Here is an 18,260-nt window from a genome sequence, read left to right as displayed (position 1 = left end):
TTAACCACAAGACTTTAATAACCTATGTACTGTAAATTAAACTATTAAATTAATTAGTAGGGATGTTCTGCATCTATAACATCATTATCTTATTGTGCTCACTAAGGGTTCTACAAAGCGCCAAGAGAGAACCAACATAAGACACAATAGAAAAGGCTATGAAGAAAAAGTTAACTCCATCTACTTTCAGTGGACACCCAACAAGTGAACATCACTCTAATCAAGCGCTGGTATTCTTAATGTTGCTCTACAAATATATTTCTTTATATACTTTACATTATACTGAATGAGTTTGCCCAATAATTCTTCATTTTCCACAACTCAGAGGGATTTCTCATAATTTAGAAAAGGCCATTAATGCCTTAATGTCATCTTAGTGTAATTAGTGTCATCTGCATGACTCTACATGTACCTGCACCTAAACTGCCTATACTGGCTTTCTTTTCCTTAAAGGTCATTTAAAGTAATTTTTTATTATTATTGTTTTAAGTCAATGTTTGATGCTTTCTTATATTACTGATTGTGTCACTTAGGTTTTAGGTCTTTGAGGTCCTTAGAAAATCTGCTTTTAGCTGTTCCACAGACTCACCAGAAACTTGGACTGTGCTTTTGCAGTTGTGGCACCAAGTCTGTGGAAGAGCATACCATTAAATATTAGGTCTGCTCTCTTGGTTTTAGTTTTCCAAAAAAGGCTAAAATTACTTTATCTTAACTTATCATCTTTGATCTTCGATGTTTTTTTTTCTATTTTTGTTTTATTAACTGTTTTTATGTACAGTACTTTGAGCTTGTTAGTGCGTTACTTATAAATGTAACCTGCTTACATTTAATAAATACTTTTTTGTTGTTTTGGTTGTCAGAATGTATGCATTTTATCTCTTTATTTAACACCTTCAGTTATTTTAACTCTTATCCTGCATCCAATTTTACATGAAGGGAACTGTGACATGCCAGTCTATTCTGTACAGGGTTGTCCTAGCACATTTGGTACACTTGACGATTTACTTGTAAATCATATATAGATATAAGATACAGATGTTTAAGACTCTAGCAAGATTTTTTAGGTGGGCTTTTTAAACTTTTTATATTGTTACATTTATTTTAAATTATCAAGATTTTAAAAAGATTTAAAATTTGTATATATATGAAATGTAGTGCCATCTTGAATGTGTACATCTAAAATTCCAACTATGCCAATAACCATTCTTAATGCGCTAACAAATGTGTTTTGCTAAGAATCAGCCTTAACGAAGTTGAAGTCAGTCATATCATTTGATGTAGTTCTTGAATGATAAAATTATTGTTGTCTATCATTTAAAATTTTAAACTTTTTCTTATAATAAACAAATGTGCATTGTGTGTTGTACTGGTGCATCTTTTGTTTATGCAGCTGTTTGTGTCAGGATAGAAAATAAAGATATTCAGGGTCACATTGGATATGGAGTGTATGTTAATTAGTACACGACAAGCACTGTTTGGGATGTGTTCCTGCCTTGCGCCTAGTGTTTTTGGGGACCCACCGTGACCTTGACCAGTACGAAAAAGAAAGCCTTTATCTGTCATACATACATACACTAGTCTACAGTACAACTAAATTCTTATTCTGTGAATCCCAGCTTCTTTGAAATACTGGGGTCAGAGTGCAGGGTCAGCCAAGGGGTAAGGGCTTTGCTCAAGGGCCCAACAGGGGCTGCATGGCAGAACCAGGATTTAAACATTTGCCACTTTTTGATTGATAGTCCATAGTTCTACCTACCAGGCCACCACTGTCCTGAAGTGGTGGTAAAAATGAAAATAAATGTTGTGTTTATATAAACAGATAAGTGATTCCCTACTGTTCAGTTTTCTCTAGTTCAGAATATACTGTAGTGCTTTTTGATTCTACAGTACATGCCCATCACGTTATGGACTTCTACATGTGTACGTCTGCATGAATCTTCAAACCGACTCCTACATATTTCAATGTATTGATTCGTTTGAAAATTATTTTGTAATCATACAGTCGTCACTTCAGATATACATGTAAACTGACAGCAGATTACCGTCTGTATTCCATTCTTGATGTAAAATATTACAATTAAAATACTTAAATTTAACAAAGCCTTTGAAACAAAGTTTTTGAGTCGGCTCCAAAAGTTGAACTAAAAGAGCCGAACAAAGAACCGACTCTTTGTCCGACGACACATCATTAATCGGAGCTACGAAAGGCTTCAACCTCAGTCTGGAGCTTAGTCTTCACTGGGAGCGAACTGCAGCGAAAAGCGGGATTTAACCATCTAAAGTAGGTTCACATTTTACCAAAAAACACATTATTAATGCTTAGTATGAACAAGAATTCATTTAATGACTTTTTGTTTTTTCAGATGTTGCGAGAAACGCTGTTGGTTTTGCTTGTTTTGGCGGTTTGTCATGCCAAGGTGAGTTCATTTTGGGTTTTTTTCCTTTTACAGTTTTCGAAAAAAACAAAAAACCAGTGTGTGTGCAAATATAGCGAGCAAAAGATAGAAATTCAAGTTTTTATTTATTACTTAGTTTGCTTTTTGTGTCAAGACTGCCTGAGACGTTAGTCACGGTATTCCGCACACTTTTTTTTTCTTGTTAGCATTTTTTCATGATATCAACAGATGGGCTTCAGTCAGGGTGTTGTACTTCAGGCTAATAGTCCTCCACCTTTCAATAATTTAGTTTGTTTTATGTATATTTAGACTTTATTAAATCCACCTATCTGGTAGTAGTAGTAGAGTAATTGATTATCTTAAGCTACACCTACCATACAAATGTACTTTGTGGTTATACCATTATTAACTGTAGCTCATTTGTTGCTATGTACATTTTGTCACCCTATTTGTTAAACCTATTTATAAATCGAAAAAGATCCTCATAGGACCAAATGATGTTTGGTGGACCGTTCTCTGCACTGCAATGGCACTGATATGGTAATTACATGGTAGTGTGTTTTCTGTTCAGGTATAATTATACTTGGTACAGCAGTGTTGGGATTTTTAGATACTGTTTAAGCTTACTGGTCTTTTTATCAGGAACACAAATTATAAGTGTACACTTAACAACAAGAGCTATTTTTCATGCACAATATGTGTTAATCTCCCTCTGGTCTTTTTCTGTCCGTGGATAGTGTCTAATCACAGGATGTGTTGGTTTTATATTTTGGGTTGGAGCACTATTTTTCTCCCAGACTTGACGTTGAGGTGATTAAAAATCCCAACAACACTGCTGCACCTGATTGATACACTTGAACTGTAACACCACCCATTCCCATGTTAGTGTTATTGCATTTCTGTGAATGGTCCATCCCCAAATAACATTTGGTCAGTGGATGTACAGATGGTCCTTTTTGTCTGTGGCCCAAAACAATATCCATTATTTTTAAAAACAGTTTCAAAGGTGGACATAGGTTTCCTTTTCCATCAGTCCATCTCAGATGAGCGTTTTCCATCAGTCCAGCTCAGATGAGCTTGAGCCCGGAGAGGTTTTTGAAAGTAAAGTCTTATTTTGCATCCAAAAACTTACAAAGCACTTACAATAGATTATCCTAAACCCCAAATGCATTGTTTTTGTGACAACTGCTTTCGAACATGGTGTATGTTGTAATGTAACCTTTTTTATCTGGTAAGGCATTTAACATTTCATAGAGGCTGCTGTACAAGCCACTTTTAAGCTAGAAACGTTATTTCTGATTGAAACAAACAACCAGTTTTAAGGCATTTTGCTTACATTTGACTTGTGAGTAAATACTGCTTCCTGCTGAGATACTATTTCATTGTAACTTTTATATGTTTACTTAGGTAATGAACCTGTTGTGTGGCCCGTGAGCTGGTCAGCTTGATGTCAATGGCCTGACTGTAAATTAAGTTTAAAAGCCAAACAAAAGCATGGAAAGCTTTAAACAGGAAGCGTCCATCTGCTGTTTGTGTTGGCAGTGATGTAACGTTATGGTGGCAATAGAAGCCATTGTTACTTTACACTTGGGTGGCACACAGACATGATAACACATTGGGGCTTTTCCAAACACAGTTTGTCCTTGCTGTGCCCTCTAATGATGTCTTCCAGGTGTTTGTGTATGTCTGTGGGGGTCAGTTTTAAACCCCGTGGCACTTGAACAGCTGCTGTTAAGTGAGTCAGCTGGTATTTGTCAGCATTTAGGTGTTGAGAAACTTTGACAGAAGTGTTGCAGATGTGCTTGTCTTTTCATGTTAACGTCAGAAGCTTGTTAAACACACATACCTGGCTTAACTCTTTTTTTTTAATCAGAGATCAGACCACTAATGCTTGTATACTTATGCACACTGAGTAGGTTTACATACACACTGATAATGTGATTGTGGCACTTAATCTGATTATTCATGTGCTAAAGGATAAGTTTTAAAAAGATCAGGTAAACACAAATTACTCAGACCAGTAGTGGTATTCAGGATTATGTTCAGCAATTAGACTAGTCAGCTCATTAGTCAGTTACAGTCACAAATATTAGCAAACAAGACTGCCATCCTTTAAACACTGGCCTGTGCCTGCATGCAAGTAGCTTTCACTTTAGGCTAAGGCAGCTGTCCTAGTACAATCTGGTCACACCCTAGGTCAGAGCGTGAACTGACCCTATTGTTTGTGTGAAGGTGGAGTAAGAAGCCCATCCACAATCTACCATCTGCACCAGCTGATTGCTGACACATTAGTAAAGCCACACACATTAGTTTTGTGAATTGAAACAACAGTCGCGGCTACTTTTGCTGAGCCATGATGTAAAACCTAAGCCTCTTTTTTACCAAGGTGTCTGTATACAGTGTATCACAAAAGTGAGTACACCCCTCACATTTCTGCAAATATTTTATTATATCTTTTCATGGGACAACACTATAGAAATAAAACTTGGATATAACTTAGAGTAGTCAGTGTACAACTTGTACAGCAGTGTAGATTTACTGTCTTCTGAAAATAACTCAACACACAGCCATTAATGTCTAAATGGCTGGCAACATAAGTGAGTACACCCCACAGTGAACATGTCCAAATTGTGCCCAAAGTGTCAATATTTTGTGTGACCACCATTATTATCCAGCACTGCCTTAACCCTCCTGGGCATGGAATTCACCAGAGCTGCACAGGTTGCTACTGGAATCCTCTTCCACTCCTCCATGATGACATCACGGAGCTGGTGGATGTTAGACACCTTGAACTCCTCCACCTTCCACTTGAGGATGCGCCACAGGTGCTCAATTGGGTTTAGTCCATCACCTTTACCTTCAGCTTCCTCAGCAAGGCAGTTGTCATCTTGGAGGTTGTGTTTGGGGTCGTTATCCTGTTGGAAAACTGCCATGAGGCCCAGTTTTCGAAGGGAGGGGATCATGCTCTGTTTCAGAATGTCACAGTACATGTTGGAATTCATGTTTCCCTCAATGAACTGCAGCTCCCCAGTGCCAGCAACACTCATGCAGCCCAAGACCATGATGCTACCACCACCATGCTTGACTGTAGGCAAGATACAGTTGTCTTGGTACTTCTCACCAGGGCGCCGCCACACATGCTGGACACCATCTGAGCCAAACAAGTTTATCTTGGTCTCGTCAGACCACAGGGCATTCCAGTAATCCATGTTCTTGGACTGCTTGTCTTCAGCAAACTGTTTGCTGGCTTTCTTGTGCGTCAGCTTCCTTCTGAGATGACGACCATGCAGACCGAGTTGATGCAGTGTGCAGTGTATGGTCTGAGCACTGACAGGCTGACCTCCCACGTCTTCAACCTCTGCAGCAATGCTGGCAGCACTCATGTGTCTATTTTTTAAAGCCAACCTCTGGATATGACGCTGAACACGTGGACTCAACTTCTTTGGTCGACCCTGGCGAAGCCTGTTCCGAGTGGAACCTGTCCTGGAAAACCGCTGTATGACCTTGGCCACCATGCTGTAGCTCAGTTTCAGGGTGTTAGCAATCTTCTTATAGCCCAGGCCATCTTTGTGGAGAGCAACAATTCTATTTCTCACATCCTCAGAGAGTTCTTTGCCATGAGGTGCCATGTTGAATATCCAGTGGCCAGTATGAGAGAATTGTACCCAAAACACCAAATTTAACAGCCCTGCTCCCCATTTACACCTGGGACCTTGACACATGACACCAGGGAGGGACAACGACACATTTGGGCACAATTTGGACATGTTCACTGTGGGGTGTACTCACTTATGTTGCCAGCTATTTAGACATTAATGGCTGTGTGTTGAGTTATTTTCAGAAGACAGTACATCTACACTGCTATACAAGCTGTACACTGACTACTCTAAGTTATATCCAAGTTTCATGTCTATAGTGTTGTCCCATGAAAAGATATAATAAAATATTTGCAGAAATGTGAGGGGTGTACTCACTTTTGTGATACACTGTATGTATCATTATAAAGTATTATAGTTCTTATTGTGAAGACTAGCACATCATTTAATACCATAAAACCACACTCCACATAAATGGTTTTGGTTTCATTATCACCTCCATGGAAAATCCTTGTTTTGAAGACAGCATCTGTTTTTAGTTTAATAAATCTTGTGCTAAATTAGTGGCAACATGCACATCAATTATCTGTAAGCAAAAAACAACTGCATAGTCGCCAGTTGATATCTGATTGATCTGTGGTGTGTCACTGCTTGAATTATTTGCAGTATTTGCATTTTTATATTATAATAATGTATATGTGTGGTTGTGTGTGTGCATCTGTGCTTGTGTGATTGCCATCTCGCCATTAAGCCTTTTTTAACCCTTTATGCTAAACAGATTTGACTTGGAATGTAAGGAATGCAGCATCTGCTCTTTTATTTCAGGTCAAGGCTCACAGTGTGTGTGTGTTTGTTTGTTTGACACCCCCCTCAATGCTAGAAAATCAATACATTTCACTAAAAGAACCCCAAATGTGTATTCTCAAAACAACTTTAATGCTGTACTGTGGTAGTCAGATGTTAATCCTTATTGTAAAAGAATCAACAGCAAACATTGAATACAGCACACTCTTACCCTGTTTTAAGGGCTTGGATGTGTAAAACACATGCAAACAGAAAAAAACCCTTGGTTGCTTGCATTGTATTTGGTCACAATTGTAAGTCGTGTTGGATAAATGTGTCTAAATTATGTTCTGTATTGGATTGTTTCACTGATTATCTGTATTCATGACTTACAACCAGTGTTTCCAGGAAAGTTCTGGAGCAACCGTGAGCCTAATCATGATAAAGCGGACGATGAAGACAAACAAATTGATGAAACATTTGCTTTTAAATGACTCTTGTCCATAAAGGGCTACAGGTTTGGGCACAGGTTTTCATTTGTAACTTCTTTTATATAACACTGTATTTTCAGCTACTGAACTTTGCTTTTTAAAGTCCTTGAGGAATTACATGGTTTGCTTGAATTGCTACTTTTGGCATTTACCTAACAAAGAGAAGTAGACATATAAAGGAGAGTAGAAGATCAAGGCTGACAGCACATCTGCTGGGAAGAGCATCAGTTTAATTAGGGCAGATATAGAGGCTTGTTAGAACTAATTCTATGACAGACGTCATTCTCTCCTCTACTGGTCTCTTAATACTTGATCTTTCTTTACTTTTATAGTCTCTTGGGTGGCACATTGGCCTCATAGCAAGAAGGTCCTGGGTTTGATTCCTGGTGAAGCATTCCAGGTCCTTGCTGTGTGGACTTTGCATGTTCTCCCTGTGTCTGTGTGGGTTTCCTCTGGGCACTCCGGTTTCCTCCCACAGTACAAAGACATGCAAGTGTCGCCGTTACGCTGTTCGACATGAACTTGAACTTATGAATCATGTGTAACCTGTAACTACCTGTCCTGTCATGAATGTAACCAAAGTGTGTAAAACATGACGGTAAAATCCTAATGACGAAATACATAAATCATAGTCTTTCAATCTGCCTGCAGGTCCAGAGCAAATTGCTCATTTGACATGTCAGTTTGTGCTTTTGTCTGAAACAGAAACAGAGCAATTGTGATCCAGTATGACGCAGTTGTGGCACTTTTACAGGATTTAACTTTTTAACTTGACACCTTTTATTCTCAGGAAGCTGCATAGGTGGTAAGGGACTGGGGGTGAGATATACAGTTCCACAGTATGTGGGCAGTTTTGTCCCTGAAACACACTGTGTTGGGAGTGAAGCAGGGACAAGAACTGACTTCAGTGGATGCACATAGTTGTTTAACACACTGAGTTTTCAATATTCAAAATGTATCCATAACATGTCAGTTGGTGAGACTTTTGTCACTAGGTGTTTTTTATCAGTGTTGTTGATGAATTGTGTGGTGTAGGACCCTTCTCTGTGATTGATTTTGTACTGTGCACTCCCCTGTGATTACAAACTGATGATCACAAGTGATGTGAGTCGTACAGCAATTCAGAGCTTTTCAAAGTGTCTCAAAGCTTAAGAGCAATATACCTAGAAGGTGGGGGTATGCGTGCCATCTGCTCTGCAAATATGTGGCTATCTTTTGTGTGAGTGTGAGGGCATGTGCTGGCCTATTATTACGAAAAGCTTTAGGCTCCAGACGGACACCGTCTTATTTATTTAAGGGTCAGAGGTTAACAGTTCTGGAGTCCATCTGGAGCTAAGTTAAAGAGATGTCTGAGTCACACAGCACACTTCTCTCTCTCTCTCGCTCTCTCTCTCTCTCTCTCTCTGTGTGAGTGTGTATGCGTGTTTCTTCATGTTAGTGTGTAACAAGCTACAAGAAAAAAGACTTATAGCTACTTTTTGTGTGTGTTACAAAGGACCAGCTGTATACCAGCTGTTCACAGTAAGACCACACTTCCACCTGGTGTCTTGAACAATATAAGGGAATATTTTTTAAATTTACCTCAGTTTAAATTATTTTAATTCTCTAATGGATTGACGAATCTGTTTCCTAGTCTGAACTAACACAGGATCTGAAAAATTTTTTTTTCTTCGACTGGTCAACATTTTGGCATCCATCACAAAACATGAAGCAGATGTGTTACATGCAAACTTATTTTCGTACAGCTTAAACACTAATATTGTATTTATTTATCACATATTTAGTACAGCGTGACACATTTTTAAAAATTCCAACAAATAAACTGAATTCAGATTTAGCAAGCTGGCTGATGGGCGTTTAATTTGTATCTATATTTTTAGTTATAGACATTAGACATATTTATGAACTGAGATAGAAATAGACAAAAACAGACCTCCGGTGTAACTGACACTATTGTTTAAAAATGTTGCTGACAGATCAAATCTAAAATAATTTCTTATAGGTTACATGGTATTTTTTTGTTTGCTATTTAAATTATGAATAATGAACATGCTACATTAACATTTATGCAATGTATATGTTAATTGCTGCCATGTCTGCTGTTAGTTAGGTTAATGGTAACTAATAACAGTTGGTTATCAGATGCAAGAACTTGCATCCCTAATAGTACATACATGTATTCACTGTTGTTCACTATTTAGTGCTCAGAATGGAAAGTAAAAACCCATTTGAGGTTCAACTAATTTTACTTAACTGCAGAATCAAAACAAAGAACGTGGTGGAAATGGAAACTTTTGAAAAGTAAACCATTAATGCTAGTGGGATTTTTGTTGCTGTTGTTGACGGCTGTATTTGCTTTTGCTTTTTATTAGTAATAAATTTTATCGACACTAGGTGGCACAAAATATTTTTTTAAGTGTATGGATATTACAATCATACAATGTCTTTGACCAAAGTTACTTTTTAATTAACTTTACAGGTGTAATAAATTTAATTACATAAAATTTGATTTTCAAAAATTTTAATAAAGGATCTACATTGTAAAATGTTTTACATGATGTTATTTGCTGCAGTACACACTGTTACATAACTTTTAATTTATAATAACACTATTTCTATTTGTAAAAAGAATTATTGCACATTCTTCTTTTGTCAGCATTTATTGTCTTTTTTTTGATGAGAGACAAAAAGAGAATAGTCAATATTTTGTATACATCTGACCATAATTTTAATCTGTGTGTGTTTTATTGTGTAGGAGCTAAAGAGCAAGAGTAAGGTGTGTGCAAATGTATTTTGTGGAGCAGGGCGAGAGTGTGCAGTGACCGAAAAAGGAGAACCCACCTGTCTGTGTATTGAGGTAAAAGGAAATATTTTTAAGTACTTTAATAGAAAAGTACATAAAGTGTAAGTACACTGAATTTGGCGCATATTTACATAAAATGTCTAGCGGTGCCAATAATTATGACTCATGTGGTTGTTGGGTTACATTTATAAGCTAATTAAGCACAAAATATTTTAAGAATATAATATTTAATTATGTATTATACTTATAATACTTATCTTTACCATATGGTGGCACATCAAATTCTAAATTTGTTTATATTTACAAAATATTATTAAGTTGGTCAGGAAAAAAGAGTAGAAATCTTTTCTTTGTTCTTTGTCAGTTAAATAAAAGGTAAAAAAAAAAAAAAGGTTTGTAAATGAAATATATTGTAATTGTAAGTAAAATATATATTGTAACAGTGTATGTCTTGGACTCTCTCAGCAATGTAAACCCCATAAGCGCTCAGTGTGTGGCAGTAATGGGAAGACATACCGCAACCACTGTGAGCTTCACCGTGATGCCTGTCTGACTGGACTTAAGGTGCACGTGGCCTATGATGGACACTGTGAAGGTATGTGATCCAGAGACAATTTGCTCTTTGTTTACATTCATTTATTTATTGTCTGTTTTACCACAACTGTATCTTGAACTGATCACAGGTTGCCTGTGAATCACAGGGCAAAGGAAATAGATATAGGCAGACATACATATTGGCTATGGTCAGTAATTTAGTGAGTTTATGTACCAGCTAAATGCATCTAAATGGCTTGATGAGTGTACACTCTTACAACTTAAAAACTTTTTGAATCGTAATGTGTTAAATTATAACTAAATGTTACTAGCCTACCCTGGTAGGCTGCTTTATTTTCAAACTCAGCATTAACAATTTATTCAGTTCAATCCCATGAAGTGACTAAATTTGTTTAATTTTTTTGTTAATAAAAAGACTAACATTAGCGTTTTATACAATCTGCTACTTTTTAAAGACCAGCCAAAGTTAGATAATCTGGGAGCAGGCTGGTTTCTAGTTTACTTCTTTTCTTACTGCTAAGTCTAAACACGCTGGCTTATTTTTTTCTTCTGTTTCAGAGAAAAAGTCAGGCAAGGCTGCTGCCAGCCCAAGTAAGTACACATATACAGATGTTTCTCTCAGTTTACAGTATCATAAAAATATTTACCCCTTTCTAAAATCTTTCAAAATTTGCATCCCTACTTTACAGCAATGTGAAAGGTCTCTTCTACAAGTATAACACTATGTCAGATTCAAAGGCTATTCTGAAAGAGCTACGATCAGTTTTAAAAGGGTTGTTTTAAAGTATGTTCCACTGTTCTATGGTTTAATGTTCTGTTGCTGATTGTCTGTCATTTTTTATTGTTGGCTAGTTGTGTGTTACTTGGCGGACCGTAACGAGTTGAGGAACCGTGTGATCAATTGGCTGCAGACTGAAGTGGTTTCAGACGGCTGGTTCACCAAAGGCTCCAACTTCAGCGACATACTGCTGAAATACTTTCAGGTGTGTATGTGCTGTTTTACTGATCTTTGTACTGACTTGTTTGACCACATAAGTAAAAATAATTTTAGAACAAATTGTTTTAATTTGCTTTGCTAATAAATTCAGGTGTAGGTTAAGGTTCAGTCAGTGCATTAATAAACTAAGGTACACTGTCAGTAAGTAGTCCTATACGTTTCATTTTTAACCTTTCTGTGTGGAGTTTGCATGTTCTCCCTGTGTCCATGTGGCTTTCTTCCTGGTGCTCCAGTTTCCTCCCACAAGTCAGAAGACTCGCAGTCAGGCCAATTGAACCTACTTAAAATTGTCCTAGGTGTATGTGTGTGTGCTTGCCCTGTGATGGACTGGCGGCCTGCCCAGGGTGTTTCCTGCCTTTCGCCAAATGAATTAGTCCCACCGCAACCCTGACCAGAATAAAGCGGTAGTAAAACAGACAATAAATGAATGAATAATGTTACCCAAATGACAGCAGTAGCAGTTTGAGTCATTTAAACTTAACTCAAGAATTAAAAGCTTCCAAAATAAGACTCAACTACAAATTGAAGGTAAGTAACAACTCTTGGGCAAATCAAGGCTGGAAAGATTCAATTTTCCACAAGTTTGTATGTTTTGTGAGGTCGTCTCAGTAAGGTCTTGCATGTTTTTGAAGTTCAGCAAATACTGCACAGTGACTGTGAGTGTGTGTATTCATGTGTGTGTGTGTGTGTACAGAACAGACTTGTATACTGGTCTAGATGCTGTTTAAACAACAGGAAGATTTGTTTTGTTTACATAAAACTGTCACTTTTGTCTTTCTTCTTAATTTTTGAAAGTAATGTTTATGTAAAAACTTTGTACACTCTGCTTACACATATGCACTCAGTGACCAGTCTAATCTTGGTCTTTATTTTCAGATCTTTATATCATCATATCTTGCCTTTGACTGTTAATAACAGTATGCAAAAAAAATAAGTGGTAGCAGATTTACATTAAAATAGTTTCGGCAAAAACGTTATATGATTGGTCATGTCCCAAATGAAGTCGATCAGTCAAGAACTTTGACTGACTGTGTCAGGCCTTAAATATACCATATTTATAAATCTTAAGTAGCTGAATGCTGAAAATGTTTCGTTTATCATATAATTGAAGTCTTTTGAATGTGTTCATGACAACATGATAAATGGTATGACTAGGTGCTCAGGTTGCATGGGTTAAGTGGTTGGGGAAGGTGGTAAAGCAGTTTATAAAATTTAAATGAATTTAAAATTTATTTATTGACTTATATGACTTAATTAACTGTGTAACTATATGCTTAACATTATTGGGAAATTTTGCATATAATAACACCAGACAGGTTTCTTTGAACACAGAAAACACAATCACAACACAGACAATGTTTTTTTGTCATTTTTAAGTGCATATGTAATTTACATTCTATTTGTAATCTGAAAAAAAAATTTGGTTAAGTTATTTGGATGTATTATTTTATTTTAGTATTACAGTAGACCCTTGAGTTACGAACGGTACAGTACAGTACAGTACTACTGTGTATTGTTTATTATTGTTTATTACAGTAATGTCTATTCTACAATTTAAGATTAAGGGAAATATAGTTGTATTTATAACAAAAAAGACCTTTTAAGACATCAGAAAGGTAGGTAAGGGGGTGGTTTGGGAGGTCTGGCATGGATGAATTCTGTTTACATTATTTCTTATGGGAAAAATAGGTTTAACTAACGAACATTTTGACTTTAAGTACAGCCCTTTGGAACCAATTAAATTCGTAAGTCAAGGATCCACTGTACTGTCAAAAGGGTGGTGACAATGGAATGAATAAAAAATGCCATATATACATTAGAACTCCAGGACAATTATTACCACCTTAATTCAATTAAATTGATTATTGTACAAATGAATTAAAGCAGGTATTCCAGCAGTTGTTCATTTCCAATATAAATAAAAGTTATAGCTGTGTTATGTTCTCTTCACAGAACTATGATAATGGAGATGCTCAGCTGGACTCCACTGAGTTCCTCAAGTTTATTCAACACAACGAAACTGCCATTAACATCACCTCATACGCTAATGAAGAGAACAACCGCCTGCTTAGGTAACATTTTTTTAACTGCACGCACAGACAAACACATACTGTATCTACACAAACTCTAAGGACTTGGCATCATAAAAAATATATCAATTCTGTTTTATAAAGTATTGGTTGTACACAGCTGAGCTCATCTTACAGTTTCATATAACTGACAGCAAGCAAATAGCTTGCGAATTCTTGCCAGTGAGATTCAAATGATTGAGATCCAGTTTTCCTCATGTAATTTCCTTATTTTTGTGTGGCTGTGTGAGATTCATGAACAAAATACTCTAATGAAAGTCCATGAGACGATAAGTTGGTACTACACCCAACACTGTAGTTTCTTAATAGAATACCTCTGGTGTTGTCTGTGCTAAACACTGTATGTGAATGTGTTTGTATTTGAATTTAAATCTATACAGTGTTTTTGCTATATGTCAAACCTGCTCCCTTAGCAAATAACTGGCTAAATTTACAAATTTACACTTGTATTCATGTAGGCTAAAGTTATAGATGATACGTTTATTTCTAGGATTAAAACGTTAGATGGGTAGTCGTGATTTGGTCATTTTCGTCAATGGACTATAAGTTGAAGGAAAAATTTTAAATATGCTCAGTAATCATTGGACTGATCCAGATATTTTGTATTGCCACTATATTTTTTACAAACCATAGCAGTATTGGTGTCATTGACAAAAAAAAAAAAAAAAAGGTTTGTTTGGTCGGTGAGACTCTTGATACACGACCTGAGGGTTACTGACCCAGTCACTGCTGGCATTTTTGCCCCTGTTTGCCTAATTGAGTTACTGCTAAAATATGTTGCTACTTTTGGTTTTTCCCTTCATACATGCCAAATCTGTAATACATGACAAACATTTTGCAGCAATACAGATAATATTCCTTCAGCATTAATACATGTGTACATCCGTCTGCATCTGCTGGCTGCTTTATTTTAAAAAGATGTTTAACAATGCCATGGAAACACCTGCCTTGTTTTTTTATTCGTTTATTAACTAACACATAAAAATATCAATTCCCAGTAGTCCAGCAATAATTAGGATTTAGGGTAAAGGAGGATGACTCAGTGCTGTTATGTTACCATCATGTTAATTATCCCTGTAGTACCTATCTTCATCAAAAGTGCCAAAAATGATTAAAGATAGAAATGGAAGGTAATTATCTTATTTAAAATACTACAGTGTAAATATAATGCTAGTGAGGTACTGACCAGATTACTAGTACTTGAATTTTATAAGCTCCAGTAATCTTATCATTAATACAATATATTACAGATAAGAGTTTATAAACCCCACAGACACAGTGACTGATTCTAGTTTTTCCCACACAGAGCTTTACATACACCATGTTACATTTTGATGAAATGGATCACATCAGTATAAATGGTTAAAGTCTTCATTTAGAGCCAAAATATTACGTAACAATAAAACCTTCAGAATAAAATAATGAGCTTGTTTTCATATTAGGAGTCTGTGCGTGGACGCCCTGATTGAGCTGTCAGATGAGAATGCTGATTGGAAATTAAGTTTCGATGAGTTTCTCAACTGCCTCAAGCCTGGCTTCAACCCTCCAGAGAAAAGTAAGCAAAGATTGGTTGTGTTCTGAAAAAGTAAATCATGCGTTCAGTGTTTTATCCCTCTTTGTCCATACAGCCATGTACAAAATTATAGATCAGCCACAGTGGAAACTAGTAGTTTGTTCTTTATGCAGGGTATAAAGCAGTGGTAGTTTGAACAATGGCTTTGTTGGTTTGCCAAACATTTGCTAGTCAACGTAGATCATTATAGAATAAAGTGGGTTCTCATACATCTCATACATACAATGTGGATACATAGTACATAGTGGTGATAAAACACCAAATACAAAGCAGGAATAAAGAGGGTGCCAGTCCATTGCAAGGCATTACACCCAATTACTTAGTTACCCACACCTAAGGGGAATTTACAATAGCCAGTCCACCCTCTGTATATGTTTACAAGGTGGGAGAAAGGCTACACAGATATTAATAGTGTGTTTATAAAGTATTTAGTAAATGCAGATGTTTGTAAACATTACTAAGATTTAACACTTAGTTAAATCTACAAACCTGGCAGGGCTAGCTCAGAGATTAGGTTAATGGACTGATAATTGGAAGGTTGCTGGTTCAAGCCCCATTACCACCAAGCTGCCACTGTTGGCCCTTGATCGAGGTGTATTGTAAGTTGTTTTGGATAAAGACGTCTGCTAAATGCCTTAAATGCAAATCTGGGTTTACTAGAACTACTCTAGAAATCAATCAGAATGTTCATTACTGATTAAAAGCAATGATATATTTGTTTTACTTTATTTACTGTATTTCTTTTATATTCAGAGTGTGCTCTGGAGGATGAGACTTATGAGGACGGTGCTGAGACTCAGGTGGAGTGTAACCGCTGTGTCTGTGCCTGTGGGAACTGGGTCTGCACGGCCATCACCTGTGATGGTTAGTTTATTTTGTTTTTTTTAAATGTAATTATCAGTTATTAGTGTTGTCTATCTGTCTATCTGTTTTTCTGAATTTGTGACCAGTATGTGTCTGTTTGTAGGTTCAGAGAAGTTGCCTGCTGAAGAAATGGAGGCAGCTGAGAAGGAAATGACAGAGGAAGAGTGGAGCCGCAGAGTGGCTGAGCTCAACAAACATCAGGTTACTACAACAAAACTACATCAGATTTGTTTATTCGTATATTTGTATGAAAGGCTCTACCTAATTCACGGCCGTGAAAATCACATCACGGACCTTGAGATGAGCAGTTGCCCGTGAAATATGATTATGAAAATAAGAATATGCATTTTTATTGGTAAAATGTATCTCTTTCTTTAGGAGACTGTCGAGAAGATGAAAGGGAGAACCAAAGAGGTCTGAGTAAAGATGGACACTGTCGTAGGAGAAGGAAACTCCTGAGATAATACAGGATGCATGTGACAGCCACTCCTCTTCCGTCCACTGTAGTGCTCAAGTTGTACTGTCCTTCACAAACGTGTTTTTGTATCATTTTTTATTACTGTGTTAATTATTCTTATATTCAGTATAAGCCATTTTCATGCTTGGGGTTTTTAATGTGGGGGGCTATTGAATACAGATCTATTTTCACAAGTTTTTAATGTATGGTTTAGCAAGTTGAAATGAAAAAGTGATTGAAATGTAATCAAGAGTCGCTTCAGCACATATATAGGAATCATATAATCATTTGAATTAAGACATCGTACACAATAACACATCGTACCGACATCAGTATTCTTAATAGAAACAGTTAATGTGTGCAAAGCAACAGCAGATAGAACCGTTGCACCACTGATCAACATACTGTGGAATATCAGGTGACAGTTTATTTTGCACAGTTTGAAAATTTATATAAAATAATTTACTATTAGCTCAGGATAACTCACTCACTTAAAAATTATTGTAATATGACCAAAAATTTTCATTGTCAAAGTGAATTTGGGGGAAAAGCTTAAGCTAGATATGTTTCATTTTGTCCAAACACTCCAGTGTCTAAAGTCTGCTTAAAATGATTGGAAACATGAATAATACAACAAGTTAAGGCACTTTCCAAACATTTACATGTAAGCAGACTCTTTTACATGTAGGGAGACTCTTTTGCAAAAAAAGTAAGCCATAAGTAAAAGCCAGCAATTAACTCCCATTTCCCAGCACAGAACATAAACAAAATGTCCAGAGTATTATATTTGACTGGGCAGATCATCACATTAACTACTGCATGATTGCATGATCAGTTTCTGGCCACAGGTGCTTTAAAACAGTTGAACAGTGAATAAGACAAATATTGTTCTACCACCTTCTCGGAAACCTATATTGCAAATTTCCAGTTTCATTGCAACACTTCGGCCCAAAATAAATAGTACTGCCACTGCAAATTTAAGTAAGTCCACAACACTGCCACAAAAGATTAGTGGAATTGATTGTAGATTATTAAAAATTGACAATAGAGAAGGAGGAAAAGAATAACTGAGAAAATATAACAAGTTAAATTCAACACTTATTACTGTCTAGTAAGATAGCAGGCGTTTTTCAATTTGCTTGTCAGCTAAAAACTAGTTACTTAAAAATGTTTGACTAATATCATATTCCTGCTTTCTTTTATGATTAGGAGAAAATATTTTATATAGTAGCCATTGAACTGCATATAATTTAGAGATGTAGCATCTTGATCTCTAGACCAGAACATTATCATTTACTGACACCACTACACAGATACACACCATTGTTTTCATTGTTCATGAACTCAATGTAAAACATTCTATGGAATCTGGTGAACTGATGAACTGTGTAGTTGCTGTTCACTCATCCAACTGCCACACATGGTGCTACAACATACCTGGCATAAAGGTGCCAATAATCTCATGTACTGTATTTAAATAAATATATATTTAAATAGATTGTATTTTGTTTCTGTCTGTATTTTTACCAAAATTGACACTAACCAACTTACAATGATAAAGAACAGTATTCAATTTCTCATTCAGAAGAGAGCTACTCCAAATGTGATGGTGGCACTTTAAATCAATTTGAAACTATGAGAAATCCAATTTTATA

The 18,260-nt window shown here is 36.3% G+C and overlaps 1 protein-coding gene across 1 annotated transcript; it reads left to right on the top strand.

Moving 5' to 3' along the window:
- Positions 1-2,213: 2,213 nt before the first annotated feature.
- fstl1a (follistatin-like 1a) lies at positions 2,214-18,108 on the top strand. The gene is made up of 11 exons (XM_063009754.1): positions 2,214-2,281; positions 2,364-2,417; positions 10,022-10,123; positions 10,535-10,664; positions 11,183-11,215; positions 11,477-11,607; positions 13,575-13,693; positions 15,154-15,266; positions 16,038-16,148; positions 16,252-16,349; positions 16,527-18,108. The coding sequence occupies exons 2-11, from the start codon at positions 2,364-2,366 to the stop codon at positions 16,566-16,568; spliced, it is 933 nt and encodes a 310-aa protein (XP_062865824.1). The 5' UTR covers positions 2,214-2,281; the 3' UTR covers positions 16,569-18,108.
- Positions 18,109-18,260: the final 152 nt, after the last annotated feature.

Source organism: Trichomycterus rosablanca, chromosome 15 (genome assembly GCF_030014385.1).
Source record: "Trichomycterus rosablanca isolate fTriRos1 chromosome 15, fTriRos1.hap1, whole genome shotgun sequence".
Classification (NCBI taxonomy): domain Eukaryota; kingdom Metazoa; phylum Chordata; class Actinopteri; order Siluriformes; family Trichomycteridae; genus Trichomycterus; species Trichomycterus rosablanca.
The sequence above is the reverse complement of the archived record's forward strand: the minus strand, read 5'-3'. Positions and strand labels throughout refer to the sequence as shown.

What these genes read in the sequence shown, in the direction of transcription:
- fstl1a (XM_063009754.1), top strand. Translation starts at nt 2,364, where the DNA reads ATGTTGCGAGAAACGCTGTTGGTTTTGCTTGTTTTGGCGGTTTGTCAT. An exon ending in CAAGGCTGCTGCCAGCCCAA is followed by an intron (nt 11,216 to 11,476) that starts GTAAGTACACAT and finishes ATTGTTGGCTAG; the next exon opens with TTGTGTGTTACTTGGCGGAC. An exon ending in TACTGCTGAAATACTTTCAG is followed by an intron (nt 11,608 to 13,574) that starts GTGTGTATGTGC and finishes TTCTCTTCACAG; the next exon opens with AACTATGATAATGGAGATGC.